Source organism: Octopus bimaculoides, chromosome 19 (genome assembly GCF_046866305.1).
Source record: "Octopus bimaculoides isolate indiv1 chromosome 19, ASM4686630v1, whole genome shotgun sequence".
Taxonomy (NCBI): Eukaryota; Metazoa; Mollusca; class Cephalopoda; order Octopoda; family Octopodidae; genus Octopus; species Octopus bimaculoides.
In genome coordinates this window covers 23,110,536-23,137,044 of record NC_142946.1, presented here as the reverse complement: position 1 = coordinate 23,137,044, position 26,509 = coordinate 23,110,536, and the positions used below count along the sequence as shown (strand labels likewise).

Below are 26,509 nucleotides of genomic sequence, written 5' to 3'. Positions count from 1 at the left end.
AAGCTACAAGTTAATGCATGATTAATTGAAAACAATGTGAATAGATAAGCATTACATTTTACAGAATAATCTGAATGCTAAAGGCTTGAACCTGAAAGATGCCATCTTACTAAGCCTCTACAGCAATATGACTGAGTGCTGAAATACTTTTGACTCTGGGAAGGTTTTCTATGAAGTCAATCAAGGATCATGTGTTGCAAATGGCATGATCTCAGCTTAGTGGAGAAATCAGAATAGCTGCATGACTTGTTTAGAGATAGAAGTTAAAGGGTTGCAGCCAATGGTGTTCTCTCAAATGGGACACTGATCTTGAGTGGAGTGTCACAAGGAACTGCCTTGGAGACTTGGTTGTTTGTGAAGGCTCTATAAGATATGCACTCAGTTAAACAAACAGGCACCCTCACTAGCTACGCTGATGATATCAAACTATAACAGACAATAAATAACAACATGACCTTAATACAATCTACAAGTGGGCTGAAGACAATAACATATGATTAATCACTGGAAAATTACAAGATCTTTGATATCAGTCCACAAACATTCGGCAAGTGAGATACACAAGATTTGGAGGGATAGCAGTTCCAGAGTTGCTCTGTGTGTGTGACCTCAGGGCAGATATGATGCATCTTTTGATGTACATTTTACCAAGATGACAATGGAGTATATAGTAATAGTAGGGTAGATCCTGAAATTCACATGAGAGAAAAACAGGAAACTGTGCTGCTTTGAGGGAGAACATTTGTCTCTAACTACCTAAATTACTGTTCATTACTATAGTAACCAAATAGTATTAAAACTAACAGCAGGCCTAGCAGAAATCCAATGACACATCATGAAGTCGATCACCTCAGTACAACAGGAAGTTACCAGGAGAGGCTGAAAACATTAAAACCTTACCCCTGAATACAATACAGGGTAACATATGCAATGACCTATATTGGATGATCCTTGAAGGGCTTACACGGGAGTGAGAGATATGCTTTGTTACAGGTACATATTATTTTGTTAATATTATTATTATCCTGTCTGTATTTCACTCCCATTCTTGAAGTGTTGATTTAAGTCTTTCAAATGTAGAAATATTCAAGTGTTTGAGTAAAAGTCATTCAGAATATTTTAAAGAGGAAATAGTGGTTTTTATTTCTGTATTTTTCCACTCCTTTTCTCCTTCACATTCACCACCACCACCTCTATTAAAGACTTGCACAATATGCTTCTCTGCCTACTTTCATTACCAGCCCAGCCTGCATATATGTACAGGTATGTTGTCTGCATATGTTTCCTGTGTCATCTTATGCTTATGTATACATGTGTAAATATGTGTGCATATATCTTAGTAAATGTATGTTTATGTGCCTATATATATATATATATATATATATATATGTGTGTGTGTGTGTGTATATATATATATATACACACACACACATATACATAAGTTTGTATCTAAGATATTGTGTATGTGTATGTACATGTGTATATGTATATATATTTATGTGGCTGTGTGGTAAGAAGTTTGCTTCACAACCACATAGTTCTGGGTTCAGTCATACTGTGACATCTTGGGCAAGTGTCCACTACAATTACCCTGAGCTGACCAACACCTAGTGAGTGGATTTATAAGATGAAAACTGAAAAAAGCCCATCATGTGTGTTTGTGTGTTTCTCTGTGTGTGCATTTGTTTGTCCCCACCACCATCACTTCACAACCGGTGTTGGTTCGTTTTCATCTGCATAACTTAGTGGTTTCGCAAAATGTGACCAACAAAATAAGTAACAGACTTTAAAAAAAAGTACTGGTATCAATTTGACTAAAACCTTTCAAATTGGTGCCCCAGCATGCCTGCAGAGTAATGACTGAAACAGATTAATATATATATATATATATATATATATATATATATATATATATATATAAATGCACACACACACATACGTGATATACATATTATATACACACATACGTGATATATATATATATAAATGCACACACACATACGTGATATACATATTATATACACACATACGTGAGACGATTGCGCTGGTATGGACATGTGGTGAGAATGGCTGAGGATAGCTGCGTGAAAAAGTGCCACACCCTAACAGTTGAGGGAACCCGTGGAAGAGGTAGGCCCAGGAAGACCTGGGCTGAGGTGGTGAGGCAAGACCTTCGTACATTGGGCCTCACCGAGGCGATGACTACTGACCGAGACCTTTGGAAATGTGCTGTGCGTGAGAAGACCCGGCAAGCCAAGTAAGATCGTTGCCAGTGCCCCTGGACTGGCTCTTGTGCGGGTGGCACATGAGATGCACCATTTTGAGCGTGGCCGTTGCCAGTACCGCCTGACTGGCTCCCGTAGGATTTTCGAGTGAGATCGTTGCCAGTGCCCCTGGACTGGCTTGTGCGGGTGGCACATAAAAGACACCATTTCGAGCGTGGCCGTTTTCGTGCGGGTGACACGTAAAAGCACCCACTACACTCTGTGAGTGGTTGGCGTTAGGAAGGGCATCCAGCTGTAGAAACTCTGCCAAATTAGATTGGAGCCTGGTGTTGCCATCCGGTTTCACCAGTCGTCAGTCAAATCGTCCAACCCATGCTAGCATGGAAAGCGGACGTTAAACGATGATGATGATGATGATATATATGCGCACACACATACGTGATATACATATTATATACACACATACGTGATATATATATATATATATATATATATATATATATATAAATGCACACACACATACGTGATATACAAATCTCCTGTATGTATGACAGATGTTCTACTATTGTACCTTTGGCTTTTTCTGTCCAAAAGAATTTTTCAACCTAATAATAACATGCTATTGCTTTGTGTGAGCCTCAAGATTCCAAAAAAAGAATTATTTCACATTCTCTCAAAAGTTTATAAAATACCTGTGTGTGTGTGTGTTTACATTTGCACTTCTCTGAGAGACTTTAAGCTATGACAGTGATGTTGTTTCTCCTGTCAACAAACCACCTACTAGTCTTTGTGCTTTTGAAGATGTGTGAAATAAGAGGATCCTTACTTGTAAAGCAAGTAAGGGTTAGCAACAGGAAGGGCTTTCAGCTGTAAAATCCCCGCCGGCTAGCATGATAAAATGAATGCAAAAAATGAAAATATGTGCACGTTTGTGTGTGTGTGTGTGTGTGTGTATATATTTCATACTCTGCAGACTTTATCAGTGTATATTATGTTAAGTCCTGAAGATCTTGAAGTGATTTGAAACAACTACATAAGTAGGCATTATATTCCTAAGCACAACACATTGCTTCATTTGTCTCAATTTCAGATTAATGTAACATAGGTGCTACCTATTTTAAGTAGTTAGTGATCAGAGTCTAGCAGTCATAAGTAATTTCCTTTAACAGTGCATAAATATATACAAATTTAAAAAACTGATTTACATTAAGATGGAAATGTCTGATAAATGAATTTATATGTGGGTGGTAGTGTGCTGTTCAGGTACATAGATAAAGTATTAAATCCTTGATAAAATAGCTATCTAAACAGAATACATATGTTCCGAGAACAAGCTGATGTCAACATTTTTTAAATTGACCCAATACATGCTAGCACTTGTGTGTAAAAGAGAAAAATCTCTAACCATGAAAATATTTATTTACAGAAGATTTAAAATACATGATAAGGAGATTATTTTTCAACAAGTAATTAGCTACAGGTTTTCTGAAAAAGGAAAGATTAACAAGAGGTGAATTACATGAATTTCATCAACATTACAAAGACATTCATTCTCTATGAACAAAGATACAGTTGGCTCCCTTGTTAAAATGACACAAAACGTTTTTTTTTTTTTTTTTTAATACCATTCCATGATAGGTCACTTAATATAAAGTTTAGTATTAATGAATGAAGTAGGGAAACAAAAATTAAATGCATAAATAAAATGGAAAATGGGGTTCTGTTTTAATCTCACTTTAATGTTTCTGGCTAAAGTCCAAGTTATCTTAGAGGAATTCTTCTTAAATGAAATGTACCACTGTGTGGAAATGAAAGCAACAGCATTGCTGAAATTGATGATGATGATGATGATGATGATTATATTGACAAATGTGTGAGCAGAAAGAAAATAATTTGGGACAATAGCATTGACTTTTATTACGAGGAATGAACTGCATTTAGTCATAGATTTATGAGTTTGTTTTAAACTATCTAATGAATGAAGTCCTAAATAAAAGTTTGAAGAATCAGACTAAAGGCAGGGAAGAAATATTTTCAATGAGAAGTAGATAACTCAAAACAAAATCAGTTATACAAATAAAACAAACTCACAGCAAATGGAAACATTGTTTTCATATTCACATCAAAATGGCTCACACAACTAGGTTCACAAACAAATTTAACCTGATATCATGGCTACACAACCGTACTACATTGACTGACACAAACAAGATATTATTACCACACTGAGAGAAACTAATCAACTGGTCACTTATATCAAATATGGATGAGTTAATGAAGGATGAACTAATAACTGAAATTCTATGTACTTGATCAACATTTTCATTGTTTAATTGAGATTCTTTCAATAAACTTCCAGGTGTTGATAAAATATGGTTTAAGTCCTAAATATTAGGACAACATGGTTGCAATAGGATGAGCACAGCTGTAAATAGTAACCAAATGCTTCAGTTGATCTCTTATGGCCATGCTATAGGTCAGCTTAAGTAGAGCTGATTCAATTTAACCAACAGCAAAATAACAAGAGTCAACAAAAACAAATCTACAGTCAACAGAAGTTATGTGACCAGACAACAGAAGAATTTACAAACACAGAAAACAAGACATGTTCAATCAATGAATTTCATTCATGAATAAAAAAAAAATTGAAGGGTTTAGAAAAATAGTTTCTTTATCATGTGTTTCTTTTATTCTTGATATTTTATATTTCAAAAGAAAAAAAAAAAGCAAGAATGGCAGATAACATAATAAACAATTGGCAAATAATAGCAAAAGAAAATAAAAAAAAATTAAAGCAAGATATTGTGGCTACTTTTTTTTTTTATGTGTGTAATTAATAATAATTTGTTTAATTAGGGGTCATGTCATTGTAAAATCCAAGGTGGCTTCTAAAGGGACACATCAGAGTGCTAACAGTAGAATATGAACTTATGAATCCAAATCCACAAATCCAATATTTCTCCAGCTATCACTAGCATTGTGGTGGAGGTGGTGATGATGATGATGAAAACAATGAAGATGATGATGATGATGATTTTGACTAAATTTAAACAACTTAGACTTTTGGCAACTTAACGTCTTTAGATTTAGATGAGAGGAAATAGAATGAACAAGAACAACAAAGATATGATAAACAAAGGGATAAGGCTTAAGATTGTTTCATCATCAACAATATCTAACACAAGATTATATAACAGATGTAAACACCAACTATATCAGTGAGGAACTTCAATGTGTCGAAGTAAAAAATAAGTACTTTTTGTATGTTGACATAGATTTTGTTGTTATAAATTTTAAACCATTATTGTTCCCATATCCTTCTTTAAATGTTCGTTTGATCTAAATTCTACCCCCTAAAATAAATAATGAATCTATAACGTCCAAGAATCTAAGGCATATATCAGATCCAGGAATGACAACTCCAACACATGAAGCATAAACTACAAGTTCATCCATGTTAACCTGCTTTTTAAACAGTCTTTGGCCTATTACTGTTCTCTTCTTGATCTTCTGTTAACCACCAAAATGTAAAAGACCTCAGTTAAGATAACAAACACACAACTCTGATCTTTTGCAATAACATGACTTGCTTAAACCAAACGTTTCCGGAGATACTACATTTAGATGGTTTCCACCTAAAATAAGCAGCTGCTTATTTTGTTAAGAGAAGAAAACATCCATCCTCACTTATATCTTAGTGGGAAGGACCATTGTTTAAACTACCAATTCCATAAAGATTAAAAAAAGCTTTAAGTTAATCTATCTTAAGAAATGTCTTTAGTCATTTTTCTTACAATCTTGATTAAAATAAACATTTACCAACAGACTCAAATAACAAAATATTTTAATTGAAACTCATTCAACTGTAACTCTAAAAATCATAGAAAATACAGTGTACCTTCTCAGTGTACTGACTGAACTGAAGGAAAAACTCTAAAAATAAGTCGAAAATAATCTGCTACTTACAGCAGTATATTTCCAAAGGAATACAGCAATTCTGTTTATAAAACAAAGCATAGCTTCAAAATTAAACCTATAACAGTAATAATAAGAACTTTATGTTGAAGCTTACTCTTCACTGCTACTGTCTAGTAGTATGATTAGATAAATTAAATCACATGGCTAGAATAAGCACAGGACGGATCTGACATCAACAGATTACCATAAGTTTAAGACTCTAAAAGAATCCTATAAACAACAATTCACTTGGATCTGAATATAACAGAACAGAAGAGAACAAGTTAAGTTGTCAAAAGATAAAAGTAGCCAAAAAGCTTAATAAACAAATATTGTTGGTTTGGATAAACAAAAGATTGTATATGAAGCTACAAAAAATTTAAAATCAAGATGGCATAAAACCTAATAACCTCTGAATGGAATGCTTTGGTTAGAAATATAATTCTAAAAAGAAATTAAAAACCAAAATATAAGCAAAATGAAAAATATGAAAATATGTTTAATATTTTTGAGTGAAATATCAAATTTTTTTGTTTTGTTTTCTTTATTTTAGAAATGGTTCTGAAGTTTGAATAAAATAAAGACAATTTTGAACAAGAATTGTGTTTGAAAGTGTAGAAAAATAAGCATCTGTCTATATAATGTTCTGATATACAAGTTCGAGTTTACAGCAAGTTCAGTCAAAAAGAAACACATTTATTGCTGGTGCACCAGCTGTTGCCAAATTCTCTTTAGAGACTTGTGGAGAGAGATTTTGACAAAGGCAATGAGTCACTTTTGACAATTTCATTACAAAATAGTTGCCACAGTTAGTGGAGGATGATAAAAAGTTTATGGAAAGACAAAGAGTGTCTTCAGTCACGACATCATGGCTGGTAGGCAGCTGGTATATATTCTTCTATTTGGCTAACAGCAATGTATTCATTGACCGTTGTTAGCCATTTTCCCTGATTTAGCTTGCGGTGAATGACCAAGAAAAAAAAATTCAAATAAAAAAAAAGGGAAAATCCCTTAGGAAAAATTTAAACAAAAAAATGAAAGTAAGTGTTGCACCAAAATAAACAGAAAAAAAAAATCCCCCAACAAAAAAACAAAAAAGAACATCACTGTCCGTCTTTCCGAAATGGAACACTGTCATTCAAATAGATAGGCAGGATGTTGGCAGGCATATATTCCCTGGAAAGAAATATAAGGTAAAATAAGATAACATGCAAGTGATACAAGTTATACTTGGGGTTTAGGACATGATTGGAATGAAGTAATAACAAATGGGAGGATCAATATATGAAGATCTTGCTTTCACATTGTGTATCAAATGCAATGGTTCTCAAGTGAGGTCCATATGATCCTTGGGGGTCCATATAAGATTTTGTCGTTAAAATTTATGTGCAATAAATTGGTTATACTTCTATAATACACAAAGTATTTTAACTCTTATTTCATATAATTCTTAATAATTTTTTTAAACATTGAATGGCTCTGAGGGTTGATCTGAGTTAAACAGGAATCAAAGGGGTTGATAGGGAAAAACTAATTGAGAATCACTAAATTAGCTTAACAGGGTGCATACTTTGCCAGGAAATATTCAGAAGATGCACTGCAGGCTGCTGACACTTACACGGGAGAATAACATAACCACAAGGTATATATTTACAGGTAGGTAGATTGGGACTGCTAAGAGTTATCTCTGCCACAAACATAACACTGTGGGCAGTTTAACTAGCAGTGAAACACTTCATTAGCTCAGCTATGGTAACAGGCATGTGGTAAAAAGCTGGACTCACCTTGGGCAAATATCTTCTACCATGACATTGGTTTAACAAATAATTTGCAAGTAAAATTTGGTAGATGGAAATTATACAGAAGCCTAGCACATGCATGGTGATGTTTATGTCTCTTTTAAGCAATACATTCTGTAGCCCAGCAGTTTCAAAGCAGGAATATCAATGGAATGTAAAAACAAAAACCTTACTCAAAATAGAGATATAGATTGGTGACAGGATGGTCATCAAGCTATAGAATACTGCCTCAATAAGTCTTGTCCGACCCTTGCCAGCATGGTAAAAGTAAATATACAAACAATGATGAAGCATCTATATGAAAAGCTAGGTAAGTTGTCCCTATGTCATTCTAACATCTATTGCTGCAGTGAACCAGTGACTGGCTCACTGGAAACATAGCTAACAGCATCAGAGATCACAAAGGGAAACGTAGAATAAACACATCAACATCATTTAACATCTGTTTTCTATGATTGCATGGGTTGGACAAATACCTGTATTGTGTTTGTGTGTGTGTGTATATATATATATAGGTTCAGACATAACACTGTGGTTAAGAAGATTACTCTGCAACCAAATGGCTTTGAGTTCAATCCTACTGCACAGTATCTTGGGCAAGTGTCTTCCCTATAGCTCCAGGCCAACCAATGCTTTGTGAGTGAATTTTGGTAGACAGAAACTGTGTGGAACCTCATTGTGTGTGAAGATCACTGTGTGTGTGTGTGTGTGTGTGTGTATATATATATATATATCCTAGTTTTTCCTCTCTTTCTCTTTTCCTCTCGTTGCTCACCTATTCTTCTACTTCCTCCCTCTGTTTCTCTCTCTTCCCTTTACACCGGCATGGTCACATGCTTCCGGTCAATAATCCTTTCCTTCCTTGGCTTTCGCCAAGCAACGCACGCACCACTTTGTCTCTCTCGGGTCCGTGCCTCATTGCGTTCTTACACACATCATTTTTCTCGTCTGGCCGTAAAGCCTTTTCTGTTTGTTTTCCTGTCTTGTTTTTTGTCCGCCACTACATTCCTCCATGGCGAGATTTAATTTGCGTATACAAATTTAATCTGCGATCCATGGGACGAGCCGTTTTAGCGATGCATCCTGCCCAAGCTCGTCGAAACGCCGGTGTTAAAATGTGGGTGGCTGATGAAGGAGATATTCTCTATGTGGCTCGTGTGTTCTCGTCTACGTTTGTTTGCAATGTCCTGTACCCAGATATGCACCTATACATACAGGTGGATGTCGGTATGCACATACCTGTACGTATATATGCATATACTCATTTACTATTTGTTTTTACATGATTGAACGCAGCATCTTCCAAATGTAAGTAGTTTTCGTAACTCATATCCTCCGACGCTACTCTATCTCTTTCTCTTTCTCTTTCCTTCCCCCCCTCGTTCTTCCTCTGTACTACTACGTATCTCGCTTTACCCCTCTCGTTCTTCCTCTGTTACTACTACGTATCTCTTTTTCCTCCTCGTTTTTCCTCTCTTTCTCTTTTCCTCTCGTTGCTCACCTATTCTTCTACTTCCTCCCTCTGTTTCTCTCTCTTCCCTTTACACCGGCATGGTCACATGCTTCCGGTCAATAATCCTTTCCTTCCTTGGCTTTCGCCAAGCAACGCACGCACCACTTTGTCTCTCTCGGGTCCGTGCCTCATCGCGTTCTTACACACATAATTTTTCTCGTCTGGCCGTAAAGCCTTTTCTGTTTGTTTTCCTGTCTTGTTTTTTGTCCGCCACTACATTCCTCCATGGCGAGATTTAATTTGCGTATACAAATTTAATCTGCGATCCATGGGACGAGCCGTTTTAGCGATGCGTCCTGCCCAAGCTCGTCGAAACGCCGGTGTTAAAACGTGGGTGGCTGATGAAGGAGATGTTCTCTATGTGGCTCGTGTGTTCTCGTCTACGTTTGTTTGCAATGTCCTGTACCCAGATATGCACCTATACATACAGGTGGATGTCGGTATGCACATACCTGTACGTATATATGCATATACTCATTTACTATTTGTTTTTATATATATATATATGTATGTATATCGAGCAAAGCTATATATATGTATGTATACATACACACACACACACACACATACATACATACATACTAAAATTTATACCAGAAGAAGAATTAACAGGTTTTAATTACAAATTACATGTGCAACAGCTGCAAATTGCTGAGTTTTCATTCTCATATCACTACATAACATTATTTTATAAATAATTACATAAACAAACATGATGCAGCAACAGCTGGGTGCCAGTACTTCATCAGGTAGATAATATTGAAAATATATATATATATATATATATATATATGCTTACGACCATATCACACTGAAAGCACCGGTTCTCGTCCGATCACCGAAGTTAAGCAGCATCGAGCCTAGTTAGTACTTAGATGGGTGACTGCTTGGGAAACCTAGGAGCTGTAAGCATTTTTTTAAAATATAGGCGCAAGAGTGGTTGTGTGGTAAGTAGCTTGCTTACCAACTGCATGGTTCCGGGTTCATTCCCACTGCATGGCACCTTGGGCAAGTGTCTTCTACTATAGCCTCGGGCCGACCAAAGCCTTGTGAGTGGATTTGGTAGACGGAAACTGAAAGAAACCCGTCGTATATATGTATATGTGTGTATGTATGTATGTGTATATGTTTGTATGTCTGTGTTAGTCCCCCCAACATCGCTTGACAACCGATGCTGGTGTGTTTACGTCCCCGTAACTTAGCGGTTCGGCAAAAGAGACCGATAGAATAAGTACTAGGCTTCCAAAGAATAAGTCCTGGGGTCAATTTGTTCGACTAAAGGCGGTGCTCCAGCATGGCCACAGTCAAATGACTGAAACAAGTAAAAGAGTAAAAGAGTATATATATAAATATATATATATATATATATATATATACACACACACACACAAACATATATGTATATATATATATATGTGTGTGTATATATGTGGGAATGAGGAGTGGAGTAGAGAGAATCTACAGACATATAAGCAACAACATTAACAGTGAAAGGAGCAGTGGTAACAACATCTCCCTTGCAGCACAATTCCAAGAATTTACTGAATGGTGTTTTGAGGATAGTACAACACTGGAGTGAAGTGAAGATGATGATGATAATAGCAGAAGACTAAAGTGTTGAGGATAATGGTTGGCAACAGAAGAATGGGATGATATGGAAGGGGATTAGCAGTGAATGTGATGATGGTGAGAGATGGAAAAGGTGCTACAATGCGAAGGTAAAAGAGAAGCAAAAAGATGGTGGCATGAGTGATGATGATGGTAGTGGTGGTGGTGGTGGTGATAGAAGAGAGGACAATGGTGGTGCAGATACAGGAATTAAAATGATGGTGGAGGCACTGAATTGAATGTGAGGATGAGAGATGGAGTGGTCCTGGTGAAATTGTATGGCCGATCTCATTAGGATTTAAACTGAGAATATAGGAAGATAAAAAGGAGGAGGAAGAGGACAAGGAGGAGGCAGTGGTAACTACCATAACAATGACTGATAGATATTTTGATGTCTTTTGAGATTAGTCTCAAGTGCAGTCCCACTTCATGGCACCTTGGGAAATTGTCTTTCCCTAGAAAATTATCCTCCGAGGCACAATTCCGGGCAGGGTTGTTTATGGAAGGCCAGCAGTTGCCCATGCAAAGCAGCCTCCTCTCTTCATTTCACCGATGTTATCCAAGGGAAAGGCAAAGGTTGATACAGTTTGGCACCAGTGACGTCTCGACTCATTTCTACAGCTGAGTGAACTGGAGCAACGTGAAATAAAGTGTCTTACTCAAGAACACAATACACAGCTTGGTCAGGGAATCAAACTCACTACATCATGATTGTGAGCCTGACACTCTAGCCACTGTACCATGTGCCATATATATATATATATATATATATATATATATATATCTACCTGAGAAATGAAAGCACAAGACAGCCCTGCCTGGCATAGCTCCACCACCAGAGGTGCCATCTCTTACAAACAAGAGAGGATTGCAGGAGCACAAAGGAAATTGTGAGCTGCGCAAGTCCAGGGCCAATTCCTTGCCTTCATTCCCAGCAGGCCACCAGTGCCTGACATGCGGCAGAACCTTCCAAGCAGCCACTGGTCTGATTAACCAAAGCTGGACACACTGTAACCCACCTCCTCCCATGTGATGCCATGGTCATCATCAACAACGACAGAAAAACATTAGTATATATATATCTACATATATATATATATATTTATATATACAAGGGTAAAGGTGATGCATTAGATAGAAATAACTACAGGGGTATCAAACTGCTGGATCAGGTGATGAAAGTCATGGAGAGGGTCATAGCCCAACTAACTAGGGAGAGAGTCCGCTTAGATGAGATGCAGTTCAGTTTTGTGCCAGGTAGAAGCACCACTGATGCTATATTCCTGGTATAGCAACTGCAGGAGAAATACCTAGCCAAAGATAATCCCCTATACTTGGCTTTTGTTGACTTGGAGAAAGCCTTTGACAGGCTCCCCCGATCCCTTATCTGGTGGGCGATGAGGAAACTGGGGATTGACGAGTGGTTAATAAAAGCTGTACAGGCCTTGTACAGTAATGCCGTTAGTAAGGTAAGGGTCAGCAATGAGTATGGCAAAGAATTCCAGGTAGAAGTAGGGGTTCACCAAGGATCAGCCCTCAACCCCCTCTTATTCATCATAGTCCTCCAGGCAATAACAGAGGAATTCAAGATGGGCTGCCCCTGGGAGCTCCTCTATGCTGATGACCTTGCTCTCATAGTAGAATCACTACCAGAACTAGAGAAGAAATTTCAAGTGCAGAAGCAATGTTTAGAAACAAAGGGCCTTAGAGTCAATGTTGCAAAAACCAAAGTCCTAGTAAGTAGGAAGGCGAACACATCACAAACCCCTGACTTAAAGAATTTTTAGTTAAATGAATCAACACCAGTACTTATATTTTGTTAAGCCTGGTGCTTATTCTATTGGTCTCTTTTTGCTGAACAGCCAAGTTAAAGGGATGTAAACATACCAACAGTTGTTGTCAAGTAGTGATGGGGGGGGGGGGACAAACGAACACACAGAGGATGGGCTTCTTTCAGTTTCTGTTTAGCAAATCTACTCACAAGTCACAAAACTTTAATCGACCTGAGGTGTCACACTGTGCAACTGAACCCGGATCCATCCATATGGTTGGGAAGCAAGCTTCTTCCCACACAGCTGTGCCTATGAATAAAACTTTTCTGACGAGAAGAAGGGAAGTGATAGAAATCATACTTACGAGTAAGGGGATGCTGGTGACCCAATGATAATTAAATGGTTCGTCTTTAAGAACAGCCTCCACATACTCTGAAAAAGTAAAGGCATAGTTTTAGCAAACATTTCGAAACTGCAATACACACTGATTGTTATTTTTAGTTCCATTTCAATTATTATATGTACTAATAATTAGTTGCCATTCCACTACAGTCTTTTTACCTCAAAGAGAAGAAATATTTACGTGTCAATGTTTTCACATGTATAACCCCACCAAATTCCTGTTCCGTTTGTCCCAATCACTACTACTTAGCTCATACCTTGAAGGTCCACTTTGACATCTCAACACCATTATTTTTTTATCCCTTTCCAGCTCCACTCAATTACCCCCGTCCTACCTTCTAAAAATGTAAGTAGTCATGTAGGTCCTCTGGCCCCTTCTCTTATACAATCTACCCACCCACTGCTCCAAGAATAAAGCTATCTCCTAGGAGTTTGTAGTCCTGCAAGCTGCATGGTCACCTCACTAGTGCTGGTGACATGAAAAAAGCATCCACTGCATGCCATAAAATGGTTGGCATTAGGAAGGGCATCCAGCTGTAAAACCAAAACAAACATTGGAGCACAGTGTAACTGTGTGGCTAAGAAGCTTGCTTCCCAACCATGTGATCTTGGGTTCAGTCCCACTGCACTCCCAATTGCACCTCGGGTAAGTATCTTCAACTATAGTTCTGGGCTGACAAAACCTTTCTAAGAAGATTTGTTAGATGGAAACAGAAAGAAGCAGGTCGTGTATGTGTGTCTTTGGGTGTACCCTTGTCTTGACATCATGTGATAGCTGTAAAAAAAGTATCACTATCACATAAGTGGTGATGCTTGTTTTCAGTCTTTCAAGAAAAACATGTCTAGCTATGGGTAAATATAACCTTGTTTGGAACAGTTGAGGGTAAGTGACAAGAAGGGCATCCTGTTGTAGAAAATTTCTCTCAACAAACTGTGTCAGTCCCGTGCAAGCATGGTAAAGTGGACATTAAGAAATGATGAAATATTTAATTCTTTTTTGACAGGATTCAAAATATGTAATTCCAGAAGGAAACTGATTAGAGGAGATTAAAAACACTATTTTAAATGGATCATAGTAGATATCAGTTAATTATTAACCTTTAGCAAACTGTAGGTGCATCATGTTGCTACACGTGTTTTCTCCCCTCTCAATGTAACAGAACGTACCTGTAGCTACAGGGGAGAAAACTCATACAACAACATGATGTGCCTAAACGAGCTAAAGGTTAATTGTAAGACATTGACATGAAGATGTGTATCCTCACCTTATGAAATCCTCTGACATCCAAATCCCAAAGGTGGAAACACTGTTAAAAAGAGGAAAAAAGAAGAAAAATAAGATAAAACTAAAATTCAGATTCTTTATAGCTGGGCAGCCAACATATATTGAATTATGTATAGATGAAAATACCTTGTTCCATTAAATGTTGACAAAATGAGAACCATTTAAGAGAATGCTGTATGATATGTTCAATCTCAGGACAGACATATTCTCAAAGCAAGCAGTGAAGACATGTGATACTGTCACAATTCCAACATAAACAGCATTTCACATCTGTTAAACAATGATTCATAGAAGAAATATTCACGTCCTTGACCCAGTCTATAATGAAGAACTCATTTATCAACTAAGATAAAAGTACAAAAACAAAAAACAAAAAACAAAAACAACTTTTCAAACACAAAATGTCACATATGTGTCAGACCATAAAATACCTTTAATCAACCACTGAAATATACATTCACTCACTTTAGCTAGATGTTTCCATGTTGTGTAGTCTTTATCTGAAGTCATATTTATGTACATCACATAGATTTCATCCTAAAAATGGAGCAACAAGAAAAAATATTTTAAACATAAAAGCTACAAATAATAAAAGTTACTAATTACAAATATATTCTTGTGTGTGCACGTGTGTGTGTGTGTGTGTGTGTGTGTGTGTGTGTGTGTGCGTGTGCGTGTGTGTATGTGCACATAATCAATCTGTGTGTGTTTGTGTGTGCTGCAAACTTTCTAAATAGCTACCTTAGCGATCTAAATGCTTATTGTAAATTTTCCTTTGTCTATGTAAATAAGATAGATACAATAAATAAGAAACAGAAATACAGTACATTGGTGTGACCCTTTTGAAGATAGTCAACAAAGACAATGTCTTTTGCATCCCAAAAAACTGAAGCCATCATCTTTCCTGCAGATGAAACAATCTTGGCCTTCTTTTCCACTGCATGGATTGTCTCTTTGTCTCTGGCTCAAAGTGATGAAGCCAATACTCGTTCTGGGTTAGGAAACATTAAAGGAAACCAGCAGAATTTGCATCAGACAATGTCAGATTTTCTCATGATACAATCAGCCTGATGCACTTTCGATTAGGTGTCAGAAGAAGCAGCACTCACCAAGTAGAATCCTCTATCATGCCAAGTTCATTGTGCAGAATATTCTCAACTCTCTTGTGGGATATGCAAAGAGCATTGGCTACTTGATTTATAGTCAACCGCATGTCATCCATCACCATGCAGTGAACAGGATCTATGTTCTCCTGGGTGGTGGCAGTTGCTGGATGTCTAGACCTTGGGTCATCTTCAAGGCTCTCTATTCCTTCCTATATTCAGATGCCCACTTTTGCACAGTTGATAAAGCTGGAGCGCCATCTCTTAATGTAGCAACCATATCAGCATGACTGTCCTTGGGGGCTAAACCCTTTTTCTGCAGTTACTTGATAACATTAAGATGCCAAATTTTGTCCATTTTCAAGAGAAGTTGCTACTAGTTACTGGGTCATCCCATAAATAATGTGTTTTTTTCAATTGCATGAACTAAAAGTCAAAGTGGGGCGGGATAAACTACTTGCATCAACTTGCTATAAAAGCAGGTAGTAATTTTACCTTGTCCTTATTCTTAGTGCAAGTTTTGAAGAGTGCAGTTCGATTTTAACAGTCATTTTTTCAAAGCTATAATGGAAGTGACGAAGGAGCATATTCAGAATATTTTGCTTTATGAAGTCAATAAAGGCAACAACGCAATGGAAACTGCGAGGAATATTAATGCAATATATGACAATAAGGGTAAGCCAGTGTCAAAGGAGGTTCCAGAAATTCTGAGCCAGAAACTACAGCCTAGAAGACAAGACTTGTCCTGGAAATCCTGGTGGAACGAAATCCCATCGCAACTGTTGAGGAACTAGCAGAGAAGCTTGGATTTGGTCATTTAGCCTTTCATCGACACTTGCATTAGAAGAAAAATGACCATCTTTGGTTTCAAGATCAAAGGTGTTCTTTCATCAGGATAATGCTCGGCCACATATAGCGAGGATAACATTCCAAAGGCTGGAGCAGTTTGAATGGAAAATGATGCCTCACCCACCATTACCCTATCTGGTTATCATTTATTCTGCAGTCTTCAAAATCATTTGGATGGAAAAAATATGAATTCTGTAGATGGGGCCAGAACAGTACTGGAGGAGTATTTTTCGTCACAGACAAGTGAATTTTGGAAGAGGAGGCTTGCAAGTCTACCAGATAGATGGAAGAGTATTGTAGAAAATGAAGGAGTATATTTTAGATTAAAAAAGAATTTTATCTTAATTTTGAAAAACAAAAGAAGTATAAAAAAAAACTGCACTATTAATGGGATGACCCAATACTTTTGAAGTCTACTTTGAATAGTCAGCTGTCGGTTAACCTGGAGAGAAACAATGCAGTTATCAATAAGGGGAGAAATTAATGCATGCCAGATTTCACAGCTCTAGTATCACTCCTTCATAGTCGGCCTATGAACTTTTCAGCCTACCCTCATAAATGTACATGTTTGGAATGTGATAATTGCACAGTAAGACAGCCTTTTTTTAAAATTTTGTTATTACTAAGAACAATTATCACAAATAAAATTTTTAAAAAACCCAACAAAGATGTTTATGCTTAAAATAACATTTACCTTGGTATTAGGAACAAAGTCTTCTGAACAAGGAGGGTGGCTGTGATTTAAAAGTTTGGCATCTTGGATAAGTTGCTTGATAAGAACCTCATAATAGTCTTTCTTCATCCTGAAACCAAATAAAATATATTTTTAGTAATATTTATTAAAATATGAGCACAATGATGATGATAAATAGAATTTTAGTAGAAAATGTCTAGTTTGTGGGTGCAGATAGTAGTAATCACCTCTAGTGTACCACTTACTGGCACTTCTATTATCACTTGTTGGGTGATAGAATTTGAACCATAATGTGAAGCAAAGCAACGACTGATTAGTTATGAATTGTAATAAGGGACAGATGTATTCATGTTTTGATGCTTTGATTCATGTTTTGATGTTTATAAGGGACAGATGTATTCATGTTTTGATGCTTTGATTCATGTTTTGATGTTTATAAGGGACAGATGTATTCATGTTTTGATGCTTTGATTCATGTTTTGATGTTTATAAGGGACAGATGTATTCATGTTTTGATGCTTTGATTCATGTTTTGATGTTTATAAGGGACAGATGTATTCATGTTTTGATGCTTTGATTCATGTTTTGATGTTTATAAGGGACAGATGTATTCATGTTTTGATGCTTTGATTCATGTTTTGATGTTTATAAGGGACAGATGTATTCATGTTTTGATGCTTTGATTCATGTTTTGATGTTTATAAGGGACAGATGTAGTCATGTTTTGATGCTTGCATAAATTGGATAAATTTGTTGAAGCAGATTTCCTATGGCCAGATGCCCTTCCTGCCACCGACCCATGCCTGTTTCCAAGCAAGGTAATATTCTCCCCACCCCCATAGTCAGACATGTTTTCACAGATTGCAGATGAAGAACACTGCTTGTATGACAGTAACAATAATGTACAACTAACGTGATGTAAAGACATGGTGGCACAACTGCCTCTGCCCCCACACACACACAATGTGCTTCTTTCAGTTTCCGTCTGCCACATCTACTCACAAGGCTTTGATTTATTATCTAGTTTATTAATGGTGTTTATTTTATCAATTCCAGCAAAACATGGAAGATAAAGGAACAGCATCAAATGTTGCAAGGTCCAATATGCTACTATCTCTGGTAAATCACTGTCCATAAAACCCTTAATATATTCAGAATATATAAAGCAGCAAGCTGGCAGAATCGTCAGCATGCTGGGCAAAATGCTTAGCAGCATTTCATGTCTTTATGTTCAGATTTCAAATTGCACTAAGGTCAACTTTGCCTTTCATCATTCAGGGTTGATAAAATATGTACCAGTTGAACTCGCGGGGAGGGGGTGTCAATGTAATTGACTTACTCCACCTCTCCTGAATTTGCTGGCCTTGTGCTAAAATTTGAAACTAATATATTGAGATATAAATCAAGAGATAGAGAACATTACAACTACCAAAAAGTAATTTGTTTGGGAATCTACTTGCTTATAGTGTTAGATCAAATCATGATTAAAAAGCATGAAAGGAATGATGTGGGAAAGGAATAAAGGAGATACCAGAAGGCTGAAAAATCAAGGGGACATCAGAAGGCTATTTCTATTCTTTTGACTGAGTTGCCAGTCTTAATAAATGACTATTAATAAGATAAATAGAGGTATGCTACAGAATGTGATTAAGGACTATTGAGACTAATCGACTTATGCAGAGACTTGGCAACTGCAACCACAGCAAAAAACAGGTAATGTTTCATTAAGCATTGAGACAAATCGCTGCCAGAGCAGTTGACTGGCTTCCATGCCAGTGGCACGCAAAAAGTACCATTCGAACATGTTTGTTACCAGCATCACCTTACTGGCACTTGTGCCGGTGGCATGTGAAAAAACATTTGAGCGAGGTTGTTGCCAGTGCCGCTGGACTGGCTCCTGTGCAGGTGGAACGTAAAAAACACCAATTGAGCATGGCTGTTGCCAGTACCGCCTGACTGGCCCTCTTGCCGGTGGCACGTAAAAGCACCCACTACACTCTCGGAGTGGTTGGTGTTAGGGAGGGCATCCAGCTGTAGAAACTCTGCCAGATCAGATTGGAGCCTTGTGCAGCCATCTGGTTCACCAGTCCTCAGTCAAATCATCCAACCCATGCTAGCATGGAAAGTGGACATTAAACGATGATGATGATGGTGTAGATAGATTGTTCTCTTCAAAGAAGTCTTTATTTTTAATGATCTATAAAATGACACTGAAAAAAAAAGGTTGACTGAATACTGCCTATGTTGAAATCCTTTGTATAACAACTATAATGTAGGAAAGATATAAGCTGAACAGTGTATATAAAAGAAAGGTTGTTGAAATTAGTTGCATATATTCATCCTAGTTAAAATTGATCAGAGCTGAGTTGTTATACATCTGACTCTCATGGAACCCCAAATCTGGCTGGTAAATAAAAAAGAAATGCCCTAATAATGAAGATTAAATTGATTAGTCCAGTTGAATGTATTTACTGACCCACAGAATGTCTGAATCCCATTGGAAAATCAATATCAAGTAGCTTTACAGAATGAGGGAATGAAATGGTAATTTTCTAAAAATTCTGTTCATTTAAGACAAATAGAAAAAGGCAGCAGAAAGAGAAATTGAGCAAATCTGACAAAGTGTATATAACTATGGATATGTGTATGGACTGCCTAATTTCAGAAAATAAAATTCTTTTCGTCATACATTATGTATAAATTAGGGTAAAGCTGACTATCTTTCATTCTTAAAACATTGATAAATGGATTCAAATGGTTAAAATTAGAATACCAAAATCACTTGGCTGGTGGTTTACTATAATGGACAATTATAATAGAGTATTGTAGTTCACTTGAAGCATTGTGTATTGTTTGTAAAATATAATGTGTCTTGAATGGCACAACAATGCATTATAATAACAAGAATGGACTATTATAAGTGTTATGATTTAATCATCCATAGTCTGATATAATATTTCGGAATACAAAAATTCCTTCTTCAGATATCCCTAGGAATTGATCAAGTCACTGCTATAATCGATTTTTTTCCCTGGAAGTGTCTCTGCAGTGGTCTCACGAAGCTCCTTTCAGAATTCCTCATGAGAAGTGTGTGAGGGTGGCCATGTCTCAAGCTCATGTGTGCTGGCACATCCATAGCGCTGCTTCTAAGTTATGTATTATATATGCAGTTTCCTTCTTCTTTTCTTTTTTTTTTTTTTTATAAATAATTCATGAGCATGTTATCAAAAATGAATTTAAACGCATCCAGATGTAGCTAAACAATATATTGACTGCCAACCTCCAGTCTGTTGTTAATTATATTTACAATTATATTTTATTGACTGTTACTAAACAGAGTATAAAAATGTAAATAATTATGTAATGAGAACAGTTTTTAAACAAACAATTTTAATACTGACACGGCTGGTGACAGGTTTAATTGAAGATCTGTCAACTAATTTATCAAACTTCTGCTCATTGTGCTAGCTTCTATCCCTCTCCTTTCAGGTGCAGGATGGTCTACATGTATATTACTTTACTAATCACAATATCTGGGTGAAATAATATACTAATTACTAATCACATAGCATAAAAAATTTCAACTAATTTAATGTGCATTAGTTTAATTAGCCTTGTAACATTTAAATTTTCTTTTAATATTAATTTTCTTATGGCCTTGCATCACTTCCTTGTCCTGTTTTCATTGCTGTGGGGAAAAAGTCAGTTTTGAAGAAATTACTTTATTATTTCAAATTCCTCTAGTTTCAGTTCATTAAAAAAAACATGAAAGATTTACCAACCATTGACTTTGGTGTTATGTCTTCTACTACAGTCTTTGGCTGACCAAAGCCATGCAAGTGAATTTAGTAGAAGGAAACTGTAAGATGCTAATTGTATCTCTGGTACAAGGTGAGTAGGAATGAGTAGTGGAAGGGTGTCAGAAGTAAGTAGGAGAAGCAGGGTTTGTCTGGTGCAGTACAGTAAATAGAGGAATGAAAGAGAGCTGACATGCTGTTGGGTAGGTTGCAGGAGTGGATGGGGAAGAGAGAGAAGGAGGGAGGCAGGCTCAGTGTATGTAGTTGGGTGGGATGTATGTAGCTGGTGGGTAATTTAGTGGCACAGTGGGAGTGGATCATTGAAAGTATGGGTGGAGATGAGAATAATGGATGAATGATGGATAACAAGCAAAGTAGTCGTGGGTAGTAAGAGAGGGACAGCAGTTAGGGAGGTGGTGGGTGGTAGATGTCTTGAAGGGGAAGGAATTGGGTGGAGGGCCTAATTGCACATGTACACACACACACACACACACAGAGTTCTGTTGGAGCTCAGTTATGTTGATGAGGGCAGGTCTTCTAGAGAACCACACATCACCAGCCATCTCAGTCCATGGGATTCAAGGTCCTGAGATCAGTCTTCACTACCTTGTCACATCACAGCAAGTTTGTTATAAATGTGCAAGACATAAGTTACACTGGAGTTGATAGAATGTGTAGTGGGGGAGAAACTAGTTATTGCAGGGTTACAACAGACTTGGTAATCTAAATAGGGAACATCTGATTCAAGATGACTAGAGCTCAAAGACAGGATTTTTGTCAGGGAGTTCACTACACATGGTAAAATGAATTGTTGTTTGATAACTTCTCTACAACCAAGTAGAAAGCTCACTAGTAGATATCAGAACTGCAAATTTCATAATTACTTTTGCATTCTAATAAAAGAGGCTCAACAGGGAATATACTCTCATATGTCATCAATCAACATCATGTTAGATCCAACATTGCCACTAATGTCAGGTATATTTGAACCTACACTGCCAGGCTTAGAAGCAAAACAGCAACCCAGCTGAACACTTCTTTCAGTTATTAATGGAATTATGTAAATGTGTAGACAGTTGCATATAGTTACCAATGCAATCAAGCTATTGTTACTAATGAATTGTTATGCTGTACTCAATTAATGATATTGTAATTTAATTGTAATCAGTGTTACTTATTTTATTTTTCATTTTCTTGGAAAATGGAGTGCAAACCATTTATTATCGTATTTGTACACAATGCCAATATACTGAAGTGATTATTTGAATATGCTTCTTATATATTTACATGATCTGTCTGTCATGCAGAAGAAAAATGATTTTCATATTAACAAAAGAAACAATATTCTAAAACTAGCCATTGTACATTAAATTACTTTGAAAGGTTGCTATACCTTTTTAAAGAATTTGTTCATTAAAACAATAGCTTGGAAACTTTTTTGAAATGTTCTCAAAACTGTTCATTCATGCACAGATATAATTAATTAGAATATTACCAAGTGATTCAAGTGGTAACAAGTGGTCCAATCAACGTTCACGTGAGTGTATATGTATATACATGCACATCTATAGATATTCTAAGGTCCTCTTCAGTCCATGGATCTCTGCATCTAGAAGGCCCTTTTCTAAGGCACAAGCCTGGGCAAGGTTTTATTTTGAGAAAGGTCTGCAGTTGCCCATGCATGCAACCTTTTCTTCTCCCCACCACTGATGATGTCTAAAGGAAACATAAGGCTGATACAGCGTTGTCAAAGGTGTTACTGTTACAATGCAAAGAGCCAGATAACACAAGAGATCCCATCCAATATGCTAACAGTTTCAGTGATCCAACATCCTGGATTCACACTTTTTTAATCAAGTACAAAAGGAAGAAGAAAGGCAAAGTTAACCTCAGCAGGAATTTGAACCCAGAATGCAGAGAATCAGAAGATGTACTACAAGGTAGTCTAGGTAATGCTCTAATGACACTACTGATTTATTTGATGTGTGTGTGTGTGAGAGAGTCACTTCTACATGATTCCATGAGTCAAACAATTTGTTGAGACAGATTCTCTATGTCTGAATGCCTTTCCTGTCACCAATCCTCACTTGCTTCCAAGCAAGACAATATTTCCTCATGGTCAATCATGCTTTTCATAGAAGACTACAAACAAATATCATTTGCATGATGATAATCATTTACAACCATCATGAGATATAAAGAAAGAGTACACACAAACATACACATAAATACACAAAGACATATATACACATACACACATGCACAAGACAGCCATTTCTGTTTCCAGCTATCAAATCCACTCATAAGGCTTTGGTTGGTCCATAGTTATAGTAGAAGACACTTGCCCAAGGTGCCACACAGTGTGACTGAACCTGAGACAACATGATTAGGCAGCAAGCAACTTAACCACACAGTCACACTTGCATGTGTATGTGTGTGTGTGTGTGTGTGTGTTTTAAAAATAAAAACAAAAGGAAACAGCAATAAGTAAAATGATTAAATGAGATAACAAACCAGCTTCATAAATTAGGTGTGCAAAAATGAACGCAAGCAACTTACTTATCAATGTCTTTCAGTTGAACGTTTGGTAAAGTCATGAAAGAATGCTTTTTAAAATAAACTTCCTGAAAATACGGGTTCATGTTGATTCCTTTGGAGCCAAAATGGTAGGTTCGGGAAATATCTGGAATGATGCATTCACGATCTTTGCGGATAAAGTTAGCTCTCATCCACATATCCCAATCCCATTGCTGGAACAAAAAGTAAAAGGCATTTAGTTCTGATTCTATGATTAACCTCTTCTCAAAGGTACCAGGGTACTATTAAAATAACTGATAATATATGGGGTACTGGATAATTTGAAGGTAACCTTGAGGTTTTTCGAAAAAGCTTTTCCCTACCAGATAGCAGTAGGGTTTCTTTCAAATCAGATAAATTCTTCCCTGTCCTAGACAGTGTGGCTACAGAGTTCTCAAATCGTTTCTCAATGTAATACCAACCAGATTATTGTTATTTAAATTTCAGGAATCTGACAATAAATAACATTTAACCTTTTAGCATTTAAATTACATGGTAAAATGTTATACTTATTCATTCACATTGTTTTGAATTAACCGTGCATTATCTTTAAGCTTTGAGATATTAATGATGTGATTGCTAATTTTTGAGAATGACATTCTAGGGTAGTTGTGAGAAGCCAGATCTGGCCAGTCTCAACATAGGACAGGTAGAATATTTTGGCTGGATACAGCTGGTTTAAATGCTAAAGGATCAAAGTAAAAAGTTCATATGTTTGGTTTGATACATAAAAAATTATTGCACAGCCTAAAAGGCACTATAAGGCATATATATTTAGGTGTATCCCAAAACGGACAAACCTAAATATTCACATTTGCTTACAAAGTTCCACATACATTAAACAATAATATAACCCCAAATTTGATCAATAAAAATTTCCCCAAAACACTCTTCCATAACACCTCAAAAGCCTAATTACCACTCAACTGAACACAGACCCAAGGAAGATTTTAAATCAACAAAGACTATAAAATGTAAGGATTAACTTCAATGCATTGCAGTCCAGCAATGGCCTAACTGGCCGAAATTTTGAAGTCACTGTCAATAATGTTCTTGTCTAAGACTAATAAAATTGGGATCTATTCTGTTTGGCTGCACTTGTGAAAATTTTAAAATTTGGTGTATTGATGTAATTTTCCATGTTGAATCTCAGGAGACAATTCACTTTTTCCAGAAATTAAAAAAAAAAAAAAGTTAGAGGTTTAAAGTTTGATAATTTTTACCCAGTCAGAAAACAAGATTTGGAAGCAGTCATTTTGTGCAAAGACAGCACATGTCAACTGAAAACGAATAAAATATTGGCGGAATTCTGTTTTATGTATGCCATATAACACCTCAAAACTTTTTTTGTTTTGAATTTTCAGAAAATTTTTGAGGATTTTTCATATGGATCACCTCATACTGAATGCATTTTAAGCATCTAATAAGCAACAAAAGGAGCATGTGGTGAGAAGCTTGGTAACAGCTTGGCTTGTTACTATGGAAACAGACACCTATATATCTGAGGCTTTTGATTTACTAAAATTATCCACAATTTGCATACTTTAAAGCTATTAACTCTTTATTTATTGATTTATGGCTAAAATGAATTTCATGTAAACGATAGATTTACAAAACTATATAAACCAAATATAAAATCAATTGGAACAAAAATTGAAGAAATTGAAAAATAGCAGCCAAACAGAAAAGATTCTAAAATTGTCCTCTATGAAAGTTGAAAGTAATCCATCAGATGGATGTAAAATTGTTTTTTAGTACAACAGAACACAAAAGACAAACATTAACATATAATATGTACATACACAAACATGTGTGCATGATTCATTTTTATTTTTTATTTGTATAAGCCATTAGTTTGTGGCCATGCTGGAGCATTGCCTAGAAGAATTTCAGTTCAACAAATCAATCTCAATACTTATTTTTTGAGCCTGGTACTTATTTTATCAGTCTCTTATGCTGAACCACTAAGTTACAGGTGGAAGGAGACAGACACAAAGATACATACACATACGAAGGGCCTCTCCCAACCTATGTCCACCAAATCCTCTCACAAGGTCTTGGTTGGCTGAGGTTACATTAAAAGACACATGCCCAAGGTGCCACACAGTGGGACTGTACCTTGAAGCATGTGGCTGGGGAGAACAACTTCCCACCGCACAGCCACACCTGCACCTATAAATGGTGTCTTTCTCAACAGTGCCCTGTTCATAGTAATCCATGGGATTACAATTGGGGAGAATAAGAAACCAGAAAATGGGGCTGGTGAAGTCATACAAAATCTCCAACAATTTCGGACTCTTTCTGGAGGTATGGCTAGGAGTCCAGTTTCCAGCAGCTTTACATAGCCATCTGATTTGAGTCAGTTGTTGAATGAATTCTGGCTAGTGAACGCAGTCAGAACACCTGCTGTATCCCTTCTTGATGGCCATATCCTCATAGTTTCCATTGCAGCTGTCCATGTCATGTCTTACAGATTTTCTACAGAATTCAGAGCCAGCACTGAAGGTTTCAACATTTCATATATGAATACATCTATGTAAACAATACAATCAAAGGTAGGAAAAATAGGTAATCAGTTAACAGGCATATTTCAAAAGGTACTGCTCTTTCATCAGTACCACATCCAATATATATATCATCATCATCATCATCATCATCGCTTAACGTCTGTTTTCCATGCTAGCATGGGTTGGACGATTTGACTGAGGACTGGTGAAACCAGATGGCTACACCAGGCTCCAATCTGATTTGGCAGAGTTTCTACAGCTGGATGCGCTTCCTAACGCCAACCACTCCGAGAGTGTAGTGGGTGCTTTTACGTGTCACCCGCACGAAGGCCAGTCAGGCGGTACTGGCAACGGCCACGCTCAAAATGGTGTATTTTATGTGCCACCCGCACAAGAGCCAGTCCAGGGGCACTGGCAACGA

At 36.8% G+C, this 26,509-nt stretch overlaps 1 protein-coding gene and 1 pseudogene across 8 annotated transcripts in view; one reads left to right on the top strand and one right to left on the bottom strand.

Moving 5' to 3' along the window:
* Positions 1-3,626: 3,626 nt before the first annotated feature.
* The window catches only part of LOC106873095 (protein O-linked-mannose beta-1,2-N-acetylglucosaminyltransferase 1), a 162,579-nt gene continuing 139,696 nt past the window's right edge, over positions 3,627-26,509 (bottom strand). For 5 of the 8 annotated variants that reach the window (XM_089366612.1, XM_089366614.1, XM_089366616.1 and 2 more), the window contains exons 16-21: positions 23,564-23,754; positions 17,208-17,316; positions 15,027-15,098; positions 14,542-14,583; positions 13,239-13,306; positions 3,627-7,358 (exon numbers count right to left, since the gene is read on the bottom strand). In XM_089366612.1, the coding sequence (XP_089222738.1) occupies positions 7,286-7,358; positions 13,239-13,306; positions 14,542-14,583; positions 15,027-15,098; positions 17,208-17,316; positions 23,564-23,754 (555 nt within the window). In that variant the 3' untranslated portion in view covers positions 3,627-7,285. Of the gene's footprint in view, positions 7,359-7,966; positions 8,096-13,238; positions 13,307-14,541; positions 14,584-15,026; positions 15,099-17,207; positions 17,317-23,563; positions 23,755-26,509 lie in introns of all 8 variants that reach the window. The other 3 variants (XR_016245193.1, XR_016245195.1, XR_016245194.1) reach the window with 1 other exon arrangement.
* LOC128250178 (5S ribosomal RNA) lies at positions 10,288-10,406 on the top strand (annotated as a pseudogene).